Below are 23,255 nucleotides of genomic sequence, written 5' to 3' on the forward strand. Positions count from 1 at the left end.
GAGCAGTGGAATTGTGTTCTCCGGAGTGATGGATCTCACTCCCCTTTCTGGCAGTCTGATGGTATATGCCAGGAGAACGCTACCGTCTGGACTCCATAGTGCCTACTGCAGAGTTCAATGGAGGAGAGATAACAGTGAAGGGTACTGTTAATGCTGAAGCATACAAATACATTTTAGGACAGTCTGGGGAAGGCACTTTTCTGTTTTAGCATGACAGTGGCCCAGTGCAGAGGTCGCCAACTCCAGTCCTGGAGGACCACCGTGGCTGCAGATTTTCATTCGAACCCTTTTCAGAATGAGTGACCCGTTCTTGCTGCTATTTAATGTCTTTTGAACTAATTATAGTTGATTTGCTCTTTAAGACTCAGACCCCTTAATTGTTTCTTTTTCCTTAATTAGCAGCCAAACAATAATGAGATACAAAATGAGCCAAAACAACTAGCGTCCATCATACAATATCTGAAAATAAAGAAAGATGAAGGATTCAGGACTGTTGATCTGCTCAGGTCCCCAAAACATTTGAACTGAGCTCTCAGAAAGGAGAAAATCAAAAATTTCGGAAATGCCTGCTTATGCACCATGAGAGCAGCAAAAAGACACCTTGGAAGAGCCCTGGAAGGCAGCACTTCGCTGCTGGAAGAGAGTCCACATATGCCTGGAGTGTTTCTGGGTGCAAGGGCAGCACTTCCGCCACACCAGGAAGTGCTGCCGGAAGATCATCAGGAAGTACCTGGAGCACATCCGGGTGAACTAAAAAGAGGCCGCCTCACTCCACTCGAGGAGCCGGAGTCGGGTGGAAGAGTACGGAGCTTGCGAGGAGCAGAGGCGGCAATAGAAACAGAAGTAAGGACGGTGAGCCATTATTGTGGGTTGGTGGACTGACTGTGTTGTGTGAGCAGGTACAGAAAGGAAATAAAATGGTGTGTTTTCAACATCTGGCTGTCTCAGTATCTGTCTGGGCATCTTTCACAATGCATATCAATAGGTTTTCATGAAAACCTTGGATTACTACAGTGGTGATAGATAGATAGATAGATAGATAGATAGATAGATAGATAGATAGATAGATAGATAGATAGATAGATAGATAGATAGATAGATAGATAGATAGATAGATAGATAGATAGATAGATAGATAGATAGATAGATAGATAGATAGATAGATAGATAGATAAACTTTATTAATTCCCATAATCCAGCAGCAGCATACCGGTAATAACAATATTAAATATCAGAGTGATAACAATGCAGGTATAACAGACAATACCTTTGTATAATGTTAACGTTTACCCCCCCGGGTGGAACTGAAGAGTCACATAGTGTGGGGTCTCCTCAGTCTGTCAGTGGAGCAGGATGGTGACAGCAGTCTGTCACTGAAGCTGCTCCTCTGTCTGGAGAGGATTCTGTTCAGTAGATGCAGTGGATTCTCCATGACTGACAGGAGTCTGCTCAGTGCCCGTCGCTCTGCCACGGATGTCAAACTGTCCAGCTCCGTGCCCACAATAGAGCTTGCCTTCCTCACCAGTTTGTCCAGGTGTGAGGCGTCCCACTTCTTATGCTGCCTTCCCAGCACACCAACTCGTAGAAGAGGGCGCTCGCCACAACCGTCTGGTAGAACATCTGCAGCATCTTATTGCAGATGTTGAAGGACGCCAGCCTTCTAATGAAGTATAGTCGGCTCTGTCCTCTCTTACACAGTTCATCAATGTTGGCAGTCCAGTCCAGTTTATCATCCAGCTGCACTGCCAGGTATTTATAGGTCTGCACCCTCTGCACAGTCACCTCTGATGATCACGGGGTCCATGAGGGTCCTGGGCCTCCTAAAATCCACCACCAGCTCCTTGGTTTTGCTGGTGTTCAGTTGTAGGTGGTTTGATTTGCACAAAGTCAACTATCAGTGTTAGCTTGAAAATGAAAATGAAGGACTAATAACCCATTCTCTACTATCCACATATTTTCTGGTCACACTTATTCTAATTCAGGACTATGAGGCCTTCATGTTTACACTGGTAGACTCAAGGTGGGGACAAACCCTGCACAAGCTGCCAGTCCATTGTTACAGCACGCTCACACACACATCGAGTCACCTGTCAACCGTAACCAGTATGTTTTTTGGCATATGGACAGAAAAGTGAAGCACTCTGAGCAAGAATTTAGTAGATATAAGTAGAACACACAAACTCAGTAAAGGTACAAACGGCATACTAACCCTGGTTTGGATTCCTGCTCGTGTTGCCTTCCTTAATCCCTCAACTCCAGGCCTGTTGGAAATGACCAGTACGATATCAGCAGAGCTAGACGGCTTCTTTGCTTGCTCAATAAGGGCCTGCATGTTGGTTCCTAAGAGTCAAAGAATACAACCTTGTCAGTCAAGAGACACAAACTGCCCAGCCATGTGAATGCTGCGTTATTACAGCCTACTACAGTACAGCACAAGTGACTTCCATAATTCCCCTGGCACGAAGACTGACAGTTGTCAAACTGTGAACAATGTTTAGGGGGTTAACGTCTTTCTTGTCCACGAACTCGATCTCAATTATTTTGTATTTTTATCAGGCAGTTACTGTGAAGCTTCACACGACCAAATTCACCGAGCATATCACAGCAGTTTGGCCGTACAGTGCCGTATCACGCATTATACTCATATTCTGTGCCAACATCTGATGACCAATTCACATCATCACCACTATCGTTCAATTTGAACAATGGTTCAGTTTCAGTTCATTCTAAAACTGCCAATGCAGCATTTCGTTTGAGGTTCTGCCCCACTCATCAATAATCGATGAGTTACCAAAATGTGGCACAAAGCTTAAAAATATTTGCATCATGATGTTATTTCATCCAGATGGCAGCAGAACAAAGTTCCAGGAGTTATTCCAGCTTGACACCATAAAGTGTATCATTACATGTCACCCCAAGCCTGACTCGCGTCTAACTGAATACATTTCTGAGCCCAGTTCATGCTCGGGGTTAACGGTGAGGAGGTTAAAAAGTCGCCGTTCTACCTCTGGTTCTTTGTAGGAAATAAATAAATAAAATTCCCTCCAAAAATCACAATGTAGGCCGTCACGCTCAATTGCAAAAAAATACTTGGAGTGTCATTAAGGGAGTGGGGCTTTTCTGACTTTCTCCCAGGGGGGCTTCCCTCTGCTACAGTTCTCCCCAGCCTTTCAGAAAGGTGCGGTCCTAAACTTTCTGAATGTGACAAACAGAATTCGGAAACTGGGTTTTCAGCATTTATATTTGTAGTACCGGAGTATTGTACTGTGTTAGCCGTTATGGATGTAGTGAGAAGTTAAGCAAAAATGACACCTGACAATGGATAATCAAGATCTTTGGATAAGATAACTACAGTTAGGTCCATAAATATTTGGACAAAGACAACTTTTCTCTCATTTTGGTTCTGTACATTAACCACAATGAATTTTAAACGAAACAACTCAGATGCAGTTGAAGTGCAGACTTTCAGCTTTAATTTAGTGGGTTGAACAAAACGATTGCATAAAAATGTGAGGCAACTAACTTTGAACACAATCCCTTCATTTCAGGGACTCAAAAGTAATTGGACAATTGACTCAAAGGTTATTTCATGGGCAGGTGTGTTCAAGTCCGTCGTTATGTCTTATCAATTAAGCAGATAAAAGGCCTGGAGTTGATTTGAGGTGTGGTGCTTGCATGTGGAAGATGACAACATGCGGTCAAAGGAGTTCTCCATGCAGGTGAAAGAAGCCATCCTTAAGCTGTGAAAACAGAAAAAACCCATCCGAGAAATTGCTACAATATTACGAGTGGCAAAATCTACAGTTTGGTACATCCTGAGAAAGAAAGCAAGCACTGGTGAACTCAGCAACGCAAAAAGACCTGGGCGTCCACGGAAGACAACAGTGGTGGATGATCGCAGAATCATTTCCATGGTGAAGAGAAACCCCTTCACAACAGCCCACCAAGTGAACAACACTCTCCAGGGCTTGGTCGTGATCGATATCCAAGTCTACCATAAAGAAGACTGCATGAAAGTAAATACAGAGGGTGCACTGCAAGGTGCAAGCCACTCATAAGCCTCAAGAATAGAAAGGCTAGATTGGACTTTGCTAAAGAACATCTCAAAAAGCCAGCACAGTTCTGGAAAAACATTCTTTGGACAGATGAAACCAAGATCAACCTCTACCAGAATGATGGCAAGAAAAAAGTATGGAGAAGGCGTGGAACAGCTCATTATCCAAAGCATACCACATCATCTGTAAAACACGGTGGAGTCAGGCAGTGTGATGGCTGCCAGTGGCACTGGGACACTAGTGTTTATTGATGATGTGACACAGGACAGAAGCAGCCGAATGAATTCTGAGGTGTTCAGAGACATACTGTCTGCTCAAATCCAGCTAAATGCAGTCAAATTGATTGGGCGGCGCTTCATGATACAGATGGACAATGACCCAAAACATACAGCCAAAGCAACCCAGGAGTTTATTAAAGCAAAGAAGTGGAAAATTCTTGAATGGCCAAGTCAGTCACCTGATCTTAACCCAATTGAGCAGGCATTTCACTTGTTGAAGACTAAACTTCAGACAGAAAGGCCCACAAACAAACAGCAACTGAAAGTAAAGGCCTGGCAGAGCATTAAAAAGGAGAAAACCCAGCATCTGGTGATGTCCATGAGTTCAAGACTTCAGGCTGGCATTGGGTTTTCAACCAAGTATTAGAAAGGAACATTTTATTTCCAGTTATTTAATTTGTCCAATTACTTTTGAGCCCCTGAAATGAAGGGATTGTGTTAAAAAATACTTTAGTTGCCTCACATTTTTATGCAATCGTTTTGTTCAACCCACTGAATTAAAGCTGAAAGTCTGCACTTCAACTGCATCTGAGTTGTTTCATTTAAAATTCATTGTGGTCATGTACAGAACCAAAATGAGAAAAAAAAGTTCTCTGTCCAAATATTTATGGACCTAACTGTATGCAACAAAGTCTTTTGAAGTTTTTTTTCCGTACAATGTGGGTCTTATAGACGGGTTGTCTGCGTCAGTCCAAGAGATGCAAACAATCCTTACATCTGACCATAAAGTGAAGTGAGCTTGCACTGCACTCTGTGGGAGAAACTGGACAAACACTCTACCAAAGAATGAATTTCCACAGGTTATGGCAATAGTGATGTTCCTGTAGAAACCCACTTCAACAGCCATGGACACCACGAGAGGGACTTTAAAGTCACAGGGCTTATGGGCAACTTTGGAACGCAGCAAGAGACAAAAGAATGGGAATTTAAACTCATGCTAAAATGGAACACATTAGAACATGGTTTGAATAGAGACATGAGTCTTATGGCCAGATATGAGGATTGTTTGTATCTCTCGGACTGACACAGACCCCCTGACTACAGACCCAGATTGTATGTAAAAACTCATCAGAAACTTCAAAAGACTTTGCTGGACAGTTATCTTATCCAAAGATCTCAACCATTCATTGTTCTCCTCTCTTGCTAAATGAAACTTAGCCTGAAGAGGTCTATTAATTTTTTACTTTTAAGATGTCTCACTTAAAGGTTTTCCAATGTTGTATCTGTCCTGGTGTCTATATAAAACACAACGAACTCCAGTTTCTGTATTACATCTTGCCTGAAGAAGGGGCCTCATCTGCGTGAAAAGCCTGCATATTATAATCATATTACGATTATAATATGTGAAAACAGCAGTGTCAAATGCGGGGGGTGGGTCAGCTGGGATCGTGAACGCAGCTGAGAGAATAAAACTGAATAAAATAAAAAAAAAAAAAAACAAAGCTAATCTTTAAGAGTATCATAAATTACACCAGCTGTTACAGACTGATATCAAATGTATGTTTTTATTCTAAAATTTTTAAGCACAGGGAGAAAATTAACATTTGAAAAAGCGGGAATGTAATAAATCAGCAAGAAAAGCAACATTGTAACGATGCACGGAACGGACCAACACACAATCGTCCGAGACTGAAAACTGGCGGACCGACTGAGGAGATCGTTCCTCCCCCACACTATGCGACTCTTCAATTCCACCCGGGGGAGTAAATACTAACATTACTCAAAGTTATTGTCTGCTTTTAAATGCATTTTTATTACTATTTAATTTAATATTGTTTTTTATATCAGTATACTGCTGCTGGATTTATGTGAATTTCCCCTTGGGATTAATAAAGTATCTATCTATCTATCTATCTATCTGAATACGTGCAGCTCACGTCTCAAAACTGACTCCTCCGGATCTGACCCGTGAAGCTCTGATTACCAGTCAACAGTTGATACCGTTGCGTCACCAAAGCAGTCGTAGCAACTGCGTGTCAATGTCGCATCCTAATAGCGGGTTGTTATTCTGCAGTTATATTTTTGAATGGCAGCACACTTGTTCTGTTATATTTACACTTTATGTCTACATTTTGTCAATTATTACTAAAACATGAAAAACGTTTCTATTTTAACAATGTGTTTACATAGATCGTTGTAGACACGGAACACACATGAAATTCAAGTGTTCCAAATAACGATACAGTATTTATAAAAGGTGTAATTTTGCTTGACTTCTAAATGTATACAACTCTAAGCAACTGACACGCAGGTAAACAGACTTGAGCTGAGAAAACTGTGTGGGGGGATGTGTGATAGCAGGCTGCTTGCTGTTTGGTGCTTATCCAGACATTTAAAGGACAAAAGACGCTGACGGAGAGGTGCGAAGAGTTTTAAGTTGGGACGGATCTAGGAGTTGTTTCATAGGCTCTGGTAATTCTAATGTTAAAGGTTGTTTATAGTTTGGTTTGGATGTTTAGAATATATATTCTTGTTTGTTTAATTGATTTAATTGTTTGAGTGGTTATTTTATTTATTTATTTTTATATACACATAAAGGACACATCCATCAAAGGGGATACAAATTGGGGCTGTCTGGCTCCGTTCTGATATAATTAGTTTCTTCCTAAGAGTAGGAGATTCGTGTGTGTGTGTGCCGGCCTCCTCATCTTACATGAAAAGGAACTCACTACAATGTCATACCCAATGTAAAGAGTTTATACAACAGAAAAACCAAAAAGGCAACCTTAATCCGAAACTAACGTAAAAATGAAAGAGCACCATTGCATAAAGTGCTTGTTGTGTGGCAAATGTTTTAAAATCCAAATAATAAAAGATTCTTCTGCTTTTCAGCAGCACATACCAGTTCCAGAGATGAGAACAGCCACCCTGGCCTTGGTCTTTGCCGCAGCTGCCACTTCTCCAGAGTCATCCTGGGGTGCTTTCTCCTTTGGAACGGACCGCAGAGAGGAGAACAGATTGCGGATCATCACTCTCTCAGCGCCTGAGAAGAATATAACACATGCATAAGAAGGGTTGACCTTGAGCAGCTTCTGTCTTCAGAATGGATATCGACGAAAAGATGAATAGGAGGCGAAAAGTCAAACAAGCAGCTCTATGAAATTTCTGTAATACACTTTGATATGGGATACGTCCACACATTCAATGGCTCCCTTGCCAGGGTTAAGGGTCAGTTTAGAAACAGACTGGAGAGTTTCTGCTGGGATAAAAGCAGAATTTCAGCACTTTAAAACCTAAATGCAAACTGCCTCAGCTACAAGTCTCTTTGCTTAGATGACTATGACGAATGGACTCATGAAGACAATTTACCCAACAGTCAGTGCGTTTATATGCACTTTAAAGACCCAGCTATTCACAGAAACCTGGTTTCTAAAATGCTTACTCCTTATTCCAGTTAGAGAAACCTGGTTAACAGAGGTAGATTTGTCCATGAATAACCCTGTTATGTGGCCGTGTAAACCCTAAACCAGGTTACCATTAAAGGAATTTGTATTTTGCGTATGTCCGCCTGATTAGCTTTGCAGATGTTTTCAGCAGTCACACATTGTGATTACATCTTGCCTGAAGAAGGGGCCCGAGTTGCCTCGAAAGCTTGCATATTGTAAGCTTTTTAGCCAATAAAAGGTGTCATCTTGCTTGGCTTTTCTCAGCAGTCACACATGGAAGCATCCACAAAGATCAACTTCCCAAGGCCAATGTTCAGGCACATTGATCGCATTATTCTCTCTGTTAGTTGAAATGATGCAGCTTGCCATTTCAGAAATCGTTAAAGTTTATGTGGATGAACTGAACATACGGTGCTAAATTCAGCAGCACAATATCAGGAACAATGGAGTATTAAAAGCATCCTACGTTATGTTCTTCGATTACTGTTTAAAGTAGTGAGTAACCTAATGCAATGCTTACTTTATCGAAATAAAAAATACCTGTGTTATTATTATTATCCCAGCAGCACTGCGTGTATTTAAAGTATTTAAAAATCTTATCCTGTTGTACAGGTGCTACAAATTTTTATGCGTTGAAGCTGATCCGGGTCAAATTTGACCCGTATCTATTGAGATGAATTTTAGATCCACCAGTGTGGGTCAAACCAAGGAAAATGGTGGTTTTTAGGGGATCTTGAAAGTGTGAAACGGTCAATGCCATGCCTGTGTGTATTTTTTAATGGGACAGTGATGACAAGAGTTCGAGGGGGACCTTGACACTGTCACAAGAATTGTCTGTGTGCCCATCACATTCCATGGCGACAGACACCTGCTGGTCCACTCTTCCCATGAAAATACATTTAGTAGTTGCCAAATCACAATCGTGGATAGCATTTTATTTATTTATAGAACCTGCTGTATTTCTTTATATTTGAATTCATATTCTTAATATGGGATTGACAAGGAGTGGCCTGTCTCTACACAGAATTACAAGTAAACACAATCAATGTCCAAATACTCTTGCATTAAATATTTTCCGCTAATAAGACAACCAGACTTTCTTAATACCATGTGCTGTATCTGAGGGGCATTCCGGCGTGGTGCAAACTTCCCTAAATGTTGGGCCACCATCAGGCACAATCCTCTGTATGCTTTATCAGTTGTTCCATCTATCTATGTAGTATCTTTAGCAGAATTATTAATTTACAGGGTGCAGCAGAAATAACTCCCAAATTTCAAAAAATCACTGCACGGTCCCCCAAAGCAGGTAGAGGGGTGCAGTCCGTTCTGTTAGGTACGGTACATAATAAAGTTTTGAGTCGTCACCATGCCGTGGTCGGGTGAGCATCCAGGCTTTTTTTTAAAATGGAGAATCTGTAGCTGCAACGCAGAGGGCGTTTCGCACGCGGTTCAGTTTACGTGCTAATGAAAGTGTTTGAGACCGGAAAATGATTTTGCTGTGGGTTCAAAGAGTAAGGGCAACAGGAGGTTTTCAAACATCGTCCTCGGTCCTTGGACCAACTAAAGGAGGCTATTCAAGAAGAAATTGAAGGAATTTCGCCCGACATGCTAGTGAGAGTGATGGAAAACTTCCAAGAACGGCTCCAAATGTGTATCATCCGTCAAGGCCACCATTTGGACGATATAATTTTTAAACCTTAAAGTAAAAAAAACTTTTTTATATCTACATTTGGGAAATAAAAAGTTTTTGGCGATACCTTGTAGCATTTTTTTTTCAATCCCCCTTTGAAATGTGGGAGTTATTTCTGCCGCACCCTGTATTTATTTATTTTTTAAATTTACTCTGACCTGGTGAGACTGGGACCACTGTCCCTATGATCCATGCTTCCTCCCGAGTCCTGACATCCTGAAGAACTCCTTCAGCTTCATCACGTCCCACCACGAGCACTGCTCCTACTCCACAGTTGAATGTGCGGGCCATCTCTTCTTCTGAAAGTTGGCCTTCCCGTTGCAGCCAAGAAAACACTTCTGGAATCTTCCAAAGTGCCGTGTCTATACCATCAGAGACAAAGGACCCCCAGGAGTAAGCCAAGATATTGCAACAGGAAGTTTCCAATATAAATTGTTAGTGTTTAATAAAAAAAGCAAACGTAAAAACATTTAGATTATATATATATATATATATATATATATATATATATATATATATATATATATATATATATGCATGAACCAACAGTAGTCACCCATCATGATCGGAGTGAATTTTCCCCGATATCAGTTTTCCATCACCTTTATATCTTAATGAAATCTTTCCCTTTACTCATCGCTGACATCGCCCAGATTTGGTGAAAAAAAGTCGAGATGAGAATGTAAAAAAATGACATCTTCAGTGACATTCGGGCATTTCCTTGTCGATCATTTGAAGTCTCTCGCGTTTCTTAGACTTCATTTCCATAAGTGTTCCGTTATCTGTTTTTTCCAACATAAATTTTTTTTTTTTTAAACATTATCTTTTTAATCAACCAAAAGTTCAAAAACACTAGCAATTTTAAATATTTTACAAAAGTTTTCGCGGCGCCCCTAGAAAATTCCACAGCGCACTGTGCACCGGTTGCTCGACAGTGCTTTAGAGTCATATAAAACTTGGTAATCAGTAACAAATATTCTTTCAGCTAATTAAAAATTAATCATTTTTAAATAAAATGAATAATGACAAAGTAAACCACTCACAGCTGTTAGTAATGTGTGACAAATTCTTTTATCTCAATGGCATCCCTAGTGGAATTACTGGTATTTTTCAAAATGGTTATCCACCTTTACTGTCCAGTCACCCTAGTTGGCCAAAACCTGGAACATCATAACGAAAAAAACGAGGCGTGGCTGCTGGACGAAAACGGTTTTCAGATTTGGTGTCAGCAAGTGAAACCTGTTAAAGTAAAGGTGAAAGACTCCCAGTAGCAAAATGCTTGTTGGCCAGTGTAATTTTCCAGATCTACAGTGGAACCTCGGGTCACGACCGTAATTCGTTCCAGAGCTCTGGTCGCAACCCAAAGTAATTTTCCCCATAGGACTGTATGTAAATACAATTAATCCGTTCTGGACCGTACGAGCTGTATGCAAATATATATTTATATACTTTAAAGATTTTTAAGCACAAAAATAGTTAATAATACCATAGAATGCACAGTGTAACAGTAAACTAAATGTAAAAACATTGAATAACACTGAGAAAACGAATATTGCAGGAGTTCACGCTACAGCCTTACGAACCGCTCTCTGTAAACTTTTTTTTTTAATGAGTTTTAAGCACAGGGAAAAAAATGAACATTTGAAAAATCCGCAATTTATACAAAAAACTAACCACAAACAACCAAGAAAACTAACCTTGCATGAGTCAAGTTCTGGCATGAAGGAAGTGAGGAGGAACTGGGTGGAGAGGAGATTACAGTTTTGAGGTGAAGTCTGTGACGATCCGGGTTCGCGGCAAGCTCCAATCTCGCTTCCGGAAGCCCTTAAACCCGTCAGCGTCGGTAATGTTACCGATGAGCACGACAGTGAGGGTCTACTGTACAATGGAGCAATCGGATGGTGCAAAAAGTGCCAAGTGCTTTTTTTAAAATCAACAAAACAACAATCAAAAACAAAGTCCAAATTAAATCAAGTGCAGTGCTTTCAGAATCCTTCAATAAATAAATGATCCCATGAAAACAGAAGTGAAGTGGAGGTTAAAATCCAATAGAAAAAAAAGTCTTCATTAAATACAACGAGGTTAAAACAATGCTTGAATCAGTCTCTTTAAAAACAAGCCCAGTGGATTCTTTAACTGCCTTCTCGGCCTTACTGCCGTCTTTAACTGCTTTCTCGCTCTCTCTCTCGCTGCACAGGGAGAGACTGAACACGTCTTGGAAATCGGTAGCGTATGAACCGGAAGGGAAACTGGCTTGTTCGTCACCCGAAGTGTGTGGTCGTGAACAGATGCAAAAGTTTGGCAAACTTTTTGGACGTAACCAGATTTATAAGTGTTCGGAGACGTTTGTGACCCGAGGTTCCACTGTATTTGCTTAATAACCTTTTAGTAAAAATGCGTGCATTGTGCAAGTTGTGACTATACGACTGGACAACCTCATGTGTGGATTACGTGATACGAGTGGTGTGAGATTTTCTCGTGAATGATTTTGATCTTGTTTGCTGTTATCCGCCATTGGCCACTGTTGCCTCCCGATTTTGCAGTAAATTTGTTATGTTCGCTCTCCATCAAAGCGCTGAGATTTGAAAGTTTTGCAAACATCACAACACACTTTCAGTAAGTAACGTACAAAAAATATCTTTAAGGGTGAAATATATCCTTAAGAAAAGAACCTAAGGGCTTAGTTGTGTTACGTGTACATTACACATGCTAAGCAGGCATTCACTTGATCAGAATGGGCACAATGGAACACCTACCAAAATTCAAGTCGTCTCTCGTAAATGGAGTACTTTCTAGAGTCTGATGGATAAAAAAAAAAAAAAACTTTCCACAAAGCAAAACAGTTCAAGAGACTTTCCAAGAGGGAAACTTGCTGACGTTTGTTAGTCTACAAAATTAATTTTATAAGCACTTGAACAAGATAAACATCAATACATTAAATAAAAAACTAAGGCGAACATAAATTATTGGCTATAATTTCAAAGAGGATTACCTAAGTCCACAGCTAGATGTTTTGGGAGGACTCTGGGAATATTTTCGAGAAGGCCACCACCTGTGATATGAGCGTATGCTTTAACCTTTCCACTCCGCAGGATGGGATGCAGAAGCTTGCTGTAGATCTTAGTGGGCGTCAATAGCACTTCACCTAGAGAAGGAAGGAGGATTCAGAGCTCAAGTCATGTTGTGCTGCCATCTCCAACTGCCAAGATACTTCCAACCCCTCTCTTACCTACGGTCTGTCCTTCAGGCCCAAACGGTGCTGGAGAAGAGCACTCAAGGCCGGCCTTTTCCAAGATCTTCCGTACCAGGCTGAAACCATTGCTGTGAATACCAGAAGACGAGATGCCAATAACTTGGTCCCCAGCACACATCTGGTCAAGTCGAGGCAGCATACAATCTCTCTCTACTGCGCCAACTGCAAATCCAGCGAGATCATATTCTCCTGGGGCATACATTCCTGGCATTTCTGCGGTTTCACCTCCTATATAAAATAATATTTGATGGTTTCAGGGATTTTGAAACAGTAAAAAAAATAAATAAATATTGGACATTACAACTGCTTGCACCACAAGGCCATCAGGATACCAACTCATATCTAGTCACATACGAGGCCAGCATGAAGACACTGCCCACACAACATGCACCTTCTGTAATCAGAATATAAGTTTAATGTCACTGTGCTCTGTGCAAAAAATGTTATAAATCTACTTACATGTACAGGCCAAAGTTAGCACACAAGGGGCTCTCAGCATTTAGAATTGCTGGTCAAGCATTTGAATGGGACAACTACGAAAATGGGCACTGTACTATTTCTGTATGTTAGAGATGAAATTGATGAAATCCTCTCCTTGCCTTGTTTGGAACCGAAGTAAGGGCCTGCACGTGGAGAAAACAGTATAAAAAGACTTGCACAGCAGCCAAACATCTCGAAGACGACGGACGGATGGGTGAGAACGTCACCCGTCCCGAAAACCCTTCCGTCGCAGTGACGAAAAATGGCAGACAGTATACATCGAGATCCCACCTTGGCAATTGTCTTGCCATTTGGCTTCCTTCGTTCGTTATGCCGCGTAAATCGTCATTAAAGAAAGCAAAGTTATATTCGCTTATGTGATTTCTTATCGCATAGATAGATAGATAGATAGATAGATAGATAGATAGATAGATAGATAGATAGATAGATAGATAGATAGATACTTTATTAATCCCAAGGGGAAATTCTATGGGAGGGATATCGCCTTTTTACATTATATCTATATAGTTTTGGGTTACTTAAAACGTCGCAATTACAAAAGAACTTATTCCAACTAGGGAGCTAGCGACCCCTAGAGGAAAATACCTTCAAATGAGCAAAATTACAGAAACTATCCTTCTATATAAAAGCGGTCGGGATTGTCCTTCCGTCCCGTGAGTGCTACGCAGGAGCTGAGTTTCACACTCGCCCTGTCCATTTTGCAATGCACGATGGGATTTGTAGTTTCGTTTTTCCAGGTAAAAGATGATTTTCTACTCCAGACTGTGCAATATCTTCTTCTTCTTTCTTACTATATAAAAGAGGTCGGGATTGTCCTTCTGTCCTGTGAGTGGAAAGCGTAGCGGTATTCCGCTTATCACAGACTTACTACTTGCGGCTTAAGGTACGAAGCGACATGATGTGAGCAGAGTTCTGGCCTTGCTTTTGTGCGCGATGCGCTGCAAAAATAGACAAAATCATGTCTCTGGAAATAATTAATGTTGATGGAGTACAAATGCCTCACCACAAATAAAGTAAATATCAGGGGGGTTCAAAAGGGTGACCTCAATATAGAAAAAAAGTCACAAAAATAACAGAAACTACAAGTATTAAAGTAATACCGCTCAAATGCAATATAACCAAATTAATGAGTTTGTATAAAATATCAAATTGATCTACTGTACATATTGAATTGCTTTAAGAAGTGGTCAAATTAAAAGTCGGTCGCCTTAAAAGGCGGGTCAGCCTAGTAATAAGAATAAAGTTAGAAGAAAGTACTTGTAAGAAAATAAAACATTCATTTACAGTGGATGCAGACCCCTTCACTCTTTTCAAATATTGTTAATGTTCTAGCATTTAAATGAATTCTTTTATTCTCACATCAAGCAACACCGAATACCAGAGAATGACAAAGCAAAAATAGGACTGTAGGAATGTTTGCACATTTTGTGAGATTTCTGAGCTTTTTTCAAGACTCTCCACAATGGTCCTGCATGCCAAAACGCGGATGACGCATCGGTAGAGGATTGCTTGTCCATCGTCGAGGCAAGCGCCACTGAAGCCTCTCCGCGTAACATGTCTGTCGCCCGATAGGTAATGCGGGGGACATTATACCCTGGCTACTGACTTGGCCTGGTCCCTGCTCGTTTACTGTGTCTGCTATGTATTTAAACGTGGTAGCTCCTGTTTGAATATAGACCCTGACTGTTCCTGTTTTGACTGGAATAAAGTGAGAAGTCAAGCAAAATGATCCCTTTTTATATAATGGGATGATATTTGCCATTTTCCAGTCCTTCAGAATCTCTCCAGTGCGCAATGACTTCTTAAAATATGTGTAAAGTGTTTCTATCTGTACTCACTAGCCTCCTTAAGAACTCGAGGGTAAATATTATCTGGTCCTGGTGATTTGTTGGACTTCAGCCTGTTTAATCTGAGCAGCTTGTCTCCTTTTATAATTTCCAAATCCCTCAGCACCTCCTTAGTAGTCCCTGTTACTGCTCTGAGGTTATCCACTTGCTCACTTGTAAACACCTCAGAAAAATGTAAGTTTAGGGCATCCGCTATTTCCTTGTCTGTATCTTTTAATTCTGCTTTACTATTTCTGATGCACTTCACCTCTTCTTTGACTTCTCTCACAATTACTCAGCTTGGCTGGGTAGTCAGCTTTAGGTGTCCAGAGTTCTTCCATTTAAGAATTATGAAGGCCACTGTGCTTATGGGAACCTTCACTTTGGCAGAATTCACCTTTCCTAAACAAGTCCAGTCAATTGAACGGACCAGAGCAGGACTCCAAAGAAGGTGTAGAAACATCTCAATGATGATCAATAGAATGTGTCATAACAAAGGGTCTGAATCCTTGTGTTAATGTGAAATTTCAGTGGTTTATTTTTTAATTAAATTTGCAAAAAATGTCTAAAATCCTTTATTCGCTTTTGTCTTTCTGGGGTAGTGAGAGTTGCCTGATGAGGGAAAAACATCAATTTGAATCAGATTAAAAAACTGTGAACAAAGCTAAGGGGTCTGAAGTCTTCTTGAAGACACAGTAAGCTAAGAATACACTTCAATTAAAAAAACAAAAAAAAACACGAGGCTTTTGTCGGGGTCGTAGGTCACTGTGTTCTTGTACGAAGCTTGTCACTTACCCAGGAGAGCACAGCCAGCTTCTTTACAAGCAGCGGCAATTCCTGCAATGACCGAGGAGGCCACTCTGACATCAAGCTGCCCACAGGAGTAGTAGTCAAGGAAGAAGAGCGGCTCGGCGCCTTGAGCCAGAATGTCATTCACACACATGGCTACCAAGTCCTGGCCCAGAGTATCGTGCTTGTTACAGGCTTGAGCAATCTGAGGAAGGACAATTACAATACCTTGACATCATAATAGGACATTCAACACACAGAAACTGAATTTGTGGCTTCAGACTGAGTAAACGTTTTCGGCAAATAATCATAGAATTGCTGGATGGAAGTTGAAGCCAATAAGAAATTACAACGCTAGGGTTTCCAGAGGTACTAAAACGGACAGACGTCACACGTAGTGAGAAATACATAGAAAGGACTAGCAAAGCATTTCTTTGAGTAGACATGTAGCTAATGGATATGGCTACAGGAGCGAACAGTAGACCCGGCAATCCAATGTGCAGAAAGAAGTGGGGTCCTCAATCACGGTCCTGGAGGGCCGCAGTGGCCGCAGGTTTTTGCTCCAATCCAACTGCTTAATAAGAAGCACTTATTGCTCAAGCAACACTTCTGCTTTATTTTAGTGGTCTCGATCGGTAAGATTTTGAACTCTTATCTCTTATTTTGGTCTTAAACAGCCGCATTCTTGGATTTTAATTGCTCCTAATTAGCAATAAGATGCAAATAATAAAACAGACCAGCATTTCTCCATTTAGTTTGTTTCCATTGACACCTGTGTGTGTTTGTCGTGCACTATTTGGTTTAATTAAATTCTTGGAAGGAAAGTGAAGGACTGAGAATTAATCATCCATTTCAGCCTTCAAATCATTTGGATGATATCCTTAGAAAGGGGAAGAAAATCTAGGACATGAGAATGGCCTGACATAGCAGAGTTAAAGCACTAACAAGCCACCCATCCCTCCTTCCATTATCCAACCCGCTATATCCTAAACACAGGGTCACGGGGTCTGCTGGAGCCAATCCTAGCCAGTATAGGGCACAAGGCAGGAACAAAACCCCGGGCAGGGTGCCAGTTCACTGCAGGGCACGCACACACACACACACGGGACAATTTAGGACCGCCAATGCACCGAAGCTGCATGTCTTTGGACAGTGGGAGGAGAAGATGCAAACTCCACGCAGGGAGGACACCGGGAAGCAAACCCAGGTCTCCTAACTGTGAGGCAGCAGCGCTACCACTGCGCCACCATGCCGCCTACTAACAAGCCATGAAATTAAAATTATTGGCAAGAATTGCTTTCTAATTACCGTATTTTCCGCTCCATAAGATGCACTTTTTTTCCACCCCATAAAGAAGGAGCAAATACTGCGTCACAGACCGTGATGTGTATTACCTGGCAAAAGTCCACATCCAGGAGTAGAGGGCGACAATCAGCTGTTAATGGCGACAAACCTCACCGTTACGTTACAGGCGCTCCCTCTTTGCTTGGAGGAATGTTAGACTCATTGACTTGGCATCTAATCCTTGTGTGTGCGCGAGTTATGAAATGTAAACAAAGGCAAGATGGCATCGACATCTCACGAGGGAGCAAATCGAGTGCAGAAAAGAAAATACTCAGCGAGCGATGTTTTGCGCATTATCATCAATGAGTCGGACTCTGATGGTTCAGAATCGGATTTTGTTGAGAGTGATCAGGAGATCGAGCAGGAGAGTGAGGAACTGGCATCAGCCGATCGGACACCAGCCAATGCTGCCCCAGCTGAGCACATTCGCACCGTCGATGCACCTACGGCAAGGTTTATGTGGGAAGAATACCCAGACATTGATCCGTGGGAGCCAAACTGGCTACCGGACTTCACAAGACTGCACGGCTTGCTGTTGGACTCGACAGAGTACCAGCCGCTGGATTACTTCAGGCTGCTCTCTCCTGATGCCGCTTTTCAGCTTCTGGCAGACGAGACAAACAGGTAGGCAGAGCAACGTTTTGAATCGTGGGCTGCTCTTGCACCGCATTCTCGTCTTTCAAAGTGGAAACCCACAACAAAAGATGAGTTGAAGGGCATCGTGGCCTTACAAATAGGTGATATAACTTCAGGGAGCATTGGTCCAAACGTGCTTTGTCCCTTTGGTGGCTTTGGACAAGTTATGCCACGTGATGATAGGTACGTGATGCTGCAAGTGATTGTGAGCAAATGAGCTTCATAAATTCTGACACTAGCAGTGAGGAGTTCTTGGGGTTTCCAGAAAACTAGAAGAGTGCTTGAACCTTAAAGTTTCTCCTCATTTGTCAATGACAGTGATGACGGTTCTTTTTGTCAAAATTCAGGAGTAGAGGATGGTAATCAGCTGTGAACTGCAAAAAACTCACCCTTACGTTTTAGTTCGACTCTCTTTGCTAGAAGGAAAGTTACATAGAGTTGTTGATTGAACCTCGATTCGCTATGTGTGCGTGAGCAGCGAAGAGCAAACAAACTCTAAAATGGCGCCGACATCTGGCAACAAAGACCAAAGCAAATGTGCAAAGCAAAATGTTATATTGACGTTTTACGTAATTTCCTTGAACAGGACCCTGACTTGTCGGATTCCAAGTTTGATGCAAGTGATCTGGAGATGGGTATCAAAAACGAGAGTGAGGTACCAGCATCATCTGATCGGTCCCCAGCTGATTGTGGTATTGAACACTTTTGTGTAGCTGATGCGCCTACAACAGCGTTTACCTGGGAGGACCACCACTTATGATGACAAGAGGTACAAACCATATTGCGTCACATTGCAACCGCCACCACCACTCACCTGCTGTGCAAAAGCAGCCAGGCAGCTGGCCCACCGTGCACTTCTGCTGACCATCGAGGTGCCCCCACGCAAGCACCACCAACAGAGATGCCGAACATGTGGCAACAGCAGCCACAGCACACAGCGGAGACGTTTTATGTTGACTTCTGTGTGAAACCATTGCTTTGTGTGCTTTTCAGAAAACGGAGTTTTTTGGAAAAAATATTCAACCCTCAAAGAGTTAATACCACTGTTGATTTTACATGGTTGAAATATTATTCTGCTATATTTTATGAAATATATTCGTACACCATTTGGTTCAGAATATTTTTTTTCTTGTTTTCCTCCTCTAAACCTAGGTGCATGTTATGGTCAGGTGTGTCTTAAGAGCGAAATATACGGAGTAACCGGGTTAGAACAAAAACCTGCAGCCGCTGCGGCCCTCCAGGACTGTGATTGAGGACCCCTGGCCTTAAGTGATGGCTTTCAACGTTCAACTGTGGGAAAAAATGTTGTACTAAAAACAATTCTCATTAAGAAGATAAAAGTCGGCATTTATTTACAAATTTGAATTAAATTGGCTGAATAATTTAAGGAGGTCACCAGCTGCGCAATCTCAAAGAAAACAGAACTACAGGGAATCATGGAGGGAGCCCTGGTCACCTTACCTTGAGCTTCGTCCCGACTCCATCAGTCCCAGATACAAGGACTGGGTCAACAAAGCCGGCTGCCTTCAGGTCAAAGAGTCCAGCAAAGCCACCGAGTTCTGCATTGCACCCTGAAATAACACACACACGAAAAAATAGTGAATATGTCTGAACTGCAATTGGTCAAGTAACATAAACATAATCTAACAATAAAAATAATGACTCAATTATTATACATACATACATATATATACAGTGTATATATACATATATACATACATACATACATACATACATACATACACACACACATATATATATATATATATATATATATATATATATTTATTTATACAGTAATCCCTCGCTATATCGTGCTTTGACTTTCGCGGTTTCGCTCTATCGCGGATTTTATATGAAAGCATAACTAAATATATAACGCAGATTTTTCGCTGCTTCGCTGGGTTCTATGGACAATGTGTCTTTTACTTCCTGTACATGCTTCCTCAGTTGGTTTGCCCAGTTGATTTCATACAAGGGACGCTATTGGCGGATGACTGAGAAGCTAACCAATCAGAGCACACAGTTAAGTCCTCCTGACTGAGAAGCTAACCAATCAGAGCACGCAGTTAAGTTCCTGCTTGCTGAATGCAGTGTTAAGCAGGAAGTCTCGTCTCGCTCATTCAGCATCAATGTGTTTCGCTGTGTAAAGAGTTGTGCTCTTTTGTGTTTATCTTTGTGCATAGTCAAGCCCTTCATTATGGCTCCAAAACGATCTGCTACTGCTTCAGGGGCGTGCCAAAGCGCAAACGGAAGACGCGTTAACGATTGCCGAAAAGGTAAATGTTTTGGATTTGTTGAAGGCTACGATTCTTTTTATTTAAAAAGTAGATAAGGAATATAAGATCTACGGCCGCAGTGTCCTTTTAACCAGAGTGCAAAACGAGTTGTAAGTGGATGTAGTAAGGCAGTAGTCTGGATGGAATCTGCTTTAGGGATTTGGATTGAAGACTGTATGTATGTATGCATATATATATATATATATATATATATATATATATATATATATATATAATATATATATATATATATATAAATATATATATATATATATATATATATAAAATATATATATATATAAAATATATATAAAAAATATATATATATAAAATATATATATATATATATATATATATATATATATATATATATATATATATATATATATATATATATATATATATATGCTCACAAAATTAAAGGAACACTTTTTATTGGGCCTGGCATGAAATCAATTAAACCTGTCTGATAATTTTCTGGTTGGTTAAGCAGCTGAGGTCATTGTTAATCACTTTCAGCTGTATTGGTGTTCATGGACTTAACGACAGGTGCACTAAAGTGGCAACAATTAGAAAACCCTCAAAACAGGACTGGTTTTACATGTGGAGGTCATTTCAAGTTTCTCCCTCTTGATCTTTTTTGGCTGGTTTTCCACTCGTGCTAGTTTTGGCTTGAGTAATCATCTCTACTGGCAGTATGAGGCGATTCCTTAACCCTACAGAAGTTGCACAGGTTGTCCAACTTCTCCAGGATGGCACATCCACACGTGCTGCAGCAAGAAGGTTTAATGTGTCTCCCAGCACAATCTCCAGAACATGGAGGAGATTTCAGGAGACTGGCTGTTATTCTCGGAGAGCTGGACAGGGCCGTAGAAGGTCCTCAACCCATCAGCAGGACCGATACCTGCTCCTTTGTGCAAGGCAGAACAGGCTGAGCACTGCTCGTTCCCTACAGAATGACCTCCAGAGGGCCACTGGTGTGAATGTCTCTACCCAAACAATCAGGAACAGACTTCATGAAGATGGCCTGAGGGCCTGACGTCCTGTAGTGGGCCCTGTGCTCACTGCCCAGCACCGTGGAGCTCGACTGGCATTTGCTCAAGAACACCAGAATTGGCAAGTCCGCCACTGGCGCCTGTACTTTTACAGACGAGAGCAGGTTCACCCTGAGCAGCTGTGATAGACGTGAAAGAGTCTGGAGAAGACAAGGAGAACGTTATGCTGCCTGCAACGTCGTTCAACATGACAGGTTTGGTGGTGGGTCAGTGATGGTCTGGGGAGGCATATCCATGGAGGGATGCACAGACATCTACTGCGTAGGAAATGGTGCTCTGACTGCCATAAGGTGTCGAGATGAAATCCTTGAACCCATTGTCAGACCCTACGCTGGTGCAGTAGGTCCTGGTTTCCTCCTAATGCACGACAATGCCCGGCCACATGTGGCAAGAGTATGCAGGCAGTACCTGGAGGATGAAGGAATTGAAACAATTGAATGGCCTTCACGATCCCCTGACTTAAACCCAATAGAACATCTGTGGGACATTATGTTTCGGTCCATTAGGCGCCAGGTTGCTCCTCAGACTGTACAACAGCTCAGGGATGCCCTCATACAGATCTGGGAGGAAATGCCACAAGACACCATCCGTCGTCTCATTAGGAGCATGCCCAGGCGTTGTCAAGCATGCATACAAGCTCGTGGGGGCCACACAAGATACTGAAAAGCATTTTGAGTAGCAGAAATTAAGTTTTTGAAAAATGGACTAGCCTGCCACATCTTCATTTCACTCTGATTTTAGGGTGTCTACACAATTGAGCCCTCTGTAGGCAGAAAACTTTTATTTCCATTAAAAGACTTGGCATCCTTTTGTTCCTAAGACATTGCCCTGTCGTTATTTGTATAGATATCCAACTTCATATTGAGATCTGATGTATCTAATGTGTTTCTTTAAAGTGTTCCTTTAATTTTTGTGAGCAGTATATATATATATATATATATATATATATATATATATATATATATATATATATATATATATATATATATATATATCTAATTATGCAGATCCAGATTATCTGGATGATCTTGATTTATGCAGGGACGATTCCAGTTCAGCCCGAAGACGATTCTTCATGTTGTCAGTTTGCATACTTCTCGATGGTCCAAGATTTTTTGGGCGATTTTCTATGTAATAAACTTAAGTTATAACGTAATGAAAATTGCATAATTAGATCTGGACCACCCTATAGAAGGGAAGGTGGGGAGAAGTTATAAAGTATAACACCTTATAAACAGTGGTAAGTCTGTGAGATTTTAGGTATTCTGACAAAGGCTACACATTAATAATACAAAAGGGGGAAACAAAATATTTCACTCTACCAAGTCAAAACATGTTGAGATTCAGGTGCGTGAGGATAACACTATATGGCATTTGATTATTCAATCCACTTACTGTATATAGTCACGTTTAAGTTCTCCCACGGATAAGTCAGGGCTTCATTTTACCGTATAATTTCTGGTATTTTATAATGTTGGTTGTACAAGTCGCATTTGTGGAAAACTCACGCTGTTAGTCCAAGAGATTATAATGTGCTCACACCCACCTCAGAGAGTCATCACAGAGCACACAGCCTTTTTTTCCCCTATGTGGGTGCGGCAATGTGCCATATCAGCATGTGCTCCTATCCTATCCTCTCTCTCTCTATTTTGTCTACGTGACCACACGGTAATACCCAAACTATTCCGATGCGATGTTTGCACTGTTTTGTGTATCTCACACCCTCAAACACCTTTATCGTAAGAGCATCCCTTATATACGATGGAGCTTTTGATCAGAAGAAAATATGAAGCTGGTTTTAAATTAAACGTCGTGGAAGTAGCAAAAGAAATTGGAAACTGTGTTGCTGCAACAAAATTCTATGTGTTTGAGAAACTTGTGCGAGATTGGAGGAGACAAGAAGATCTCAAACAATTAAAATAAATAAGTATCACATTTTTGAAAGGGCACATAAGTCGGGGTCTGATTTTATGATCGATTTTTCAGGTTTCAAGACCCGACTTATACGTGAGTATATACGGTAATCTATTTTTTCCAGCAGCATCATGTACAGAGACCAACTTTGGATGGGGTGGCAATCCATTACGGGCCAATAAAAAGGCACACACTAAGGGCCAGTTTAGGCTCTCCAGTTAACCTAACCTGGGGGTCTGTGATATAGCG

General features: G+C 41.2%; 1 protein-coding gene across 1 annotated transcript in view; it reads right to left on the reverse strand.

Annotated features, from left to right (window-relative positions):
- The window catches only part of gart (phosphoribosylglycinamide formyltransferase), a 125,242-nt gene that overhangs the window by 24,139 nt on the left and 77,848 nt on the right, over window positions 1-23,255 (reverse strand). The window contains exons 13-19 of the mRNA XM_039743461.1: window positions 19,220-19,329; window positions 15,785-15,983; window positions 12,639-12,890; window positions 12,402-12,554; window positions 9,568-9,771; window positions 7,176-7,316; window positions 2,210-2,340 (exon numbers count right to left, since the gene is read on the reverse strand). Of these exons, the coding sequence (XP_039599395.1) occupies window positions 2,210-2,340; window positions 7,176-7,316; window positions 9,568-9,771; window positions 12,402-12,554; window positions 12,639-12,890; window positions 15,785-15,983; window positions 19,220-19,329 (1,190 nt within the window). The remainder of the gene's footprint in view (window positions 1-2,209; window positions 2,341-7,175; window positions 7,317-9,567; window positions 9,772-12,401; window positions 12,555-12,638; window positions 12,891-15,784; window positions 15,984-19,219; window positions 19,330-23,255) is intronic.

This window comes from Polypterus senegalus, chromosome 2 (assembly GCF_016835505.1).
Source record: "Polypterus senegalus isolate Bchr_013 chromosome 2, ASM1683550v1, whole genome shotgun sequence".
In the NCBI taxonomy this organism is placed as follows: Eukaryota; Metazoa; Chordata; class Cladistia; order Polypteriformes; family Polypteridae; genus Polypterus; species Polypterus senegalus.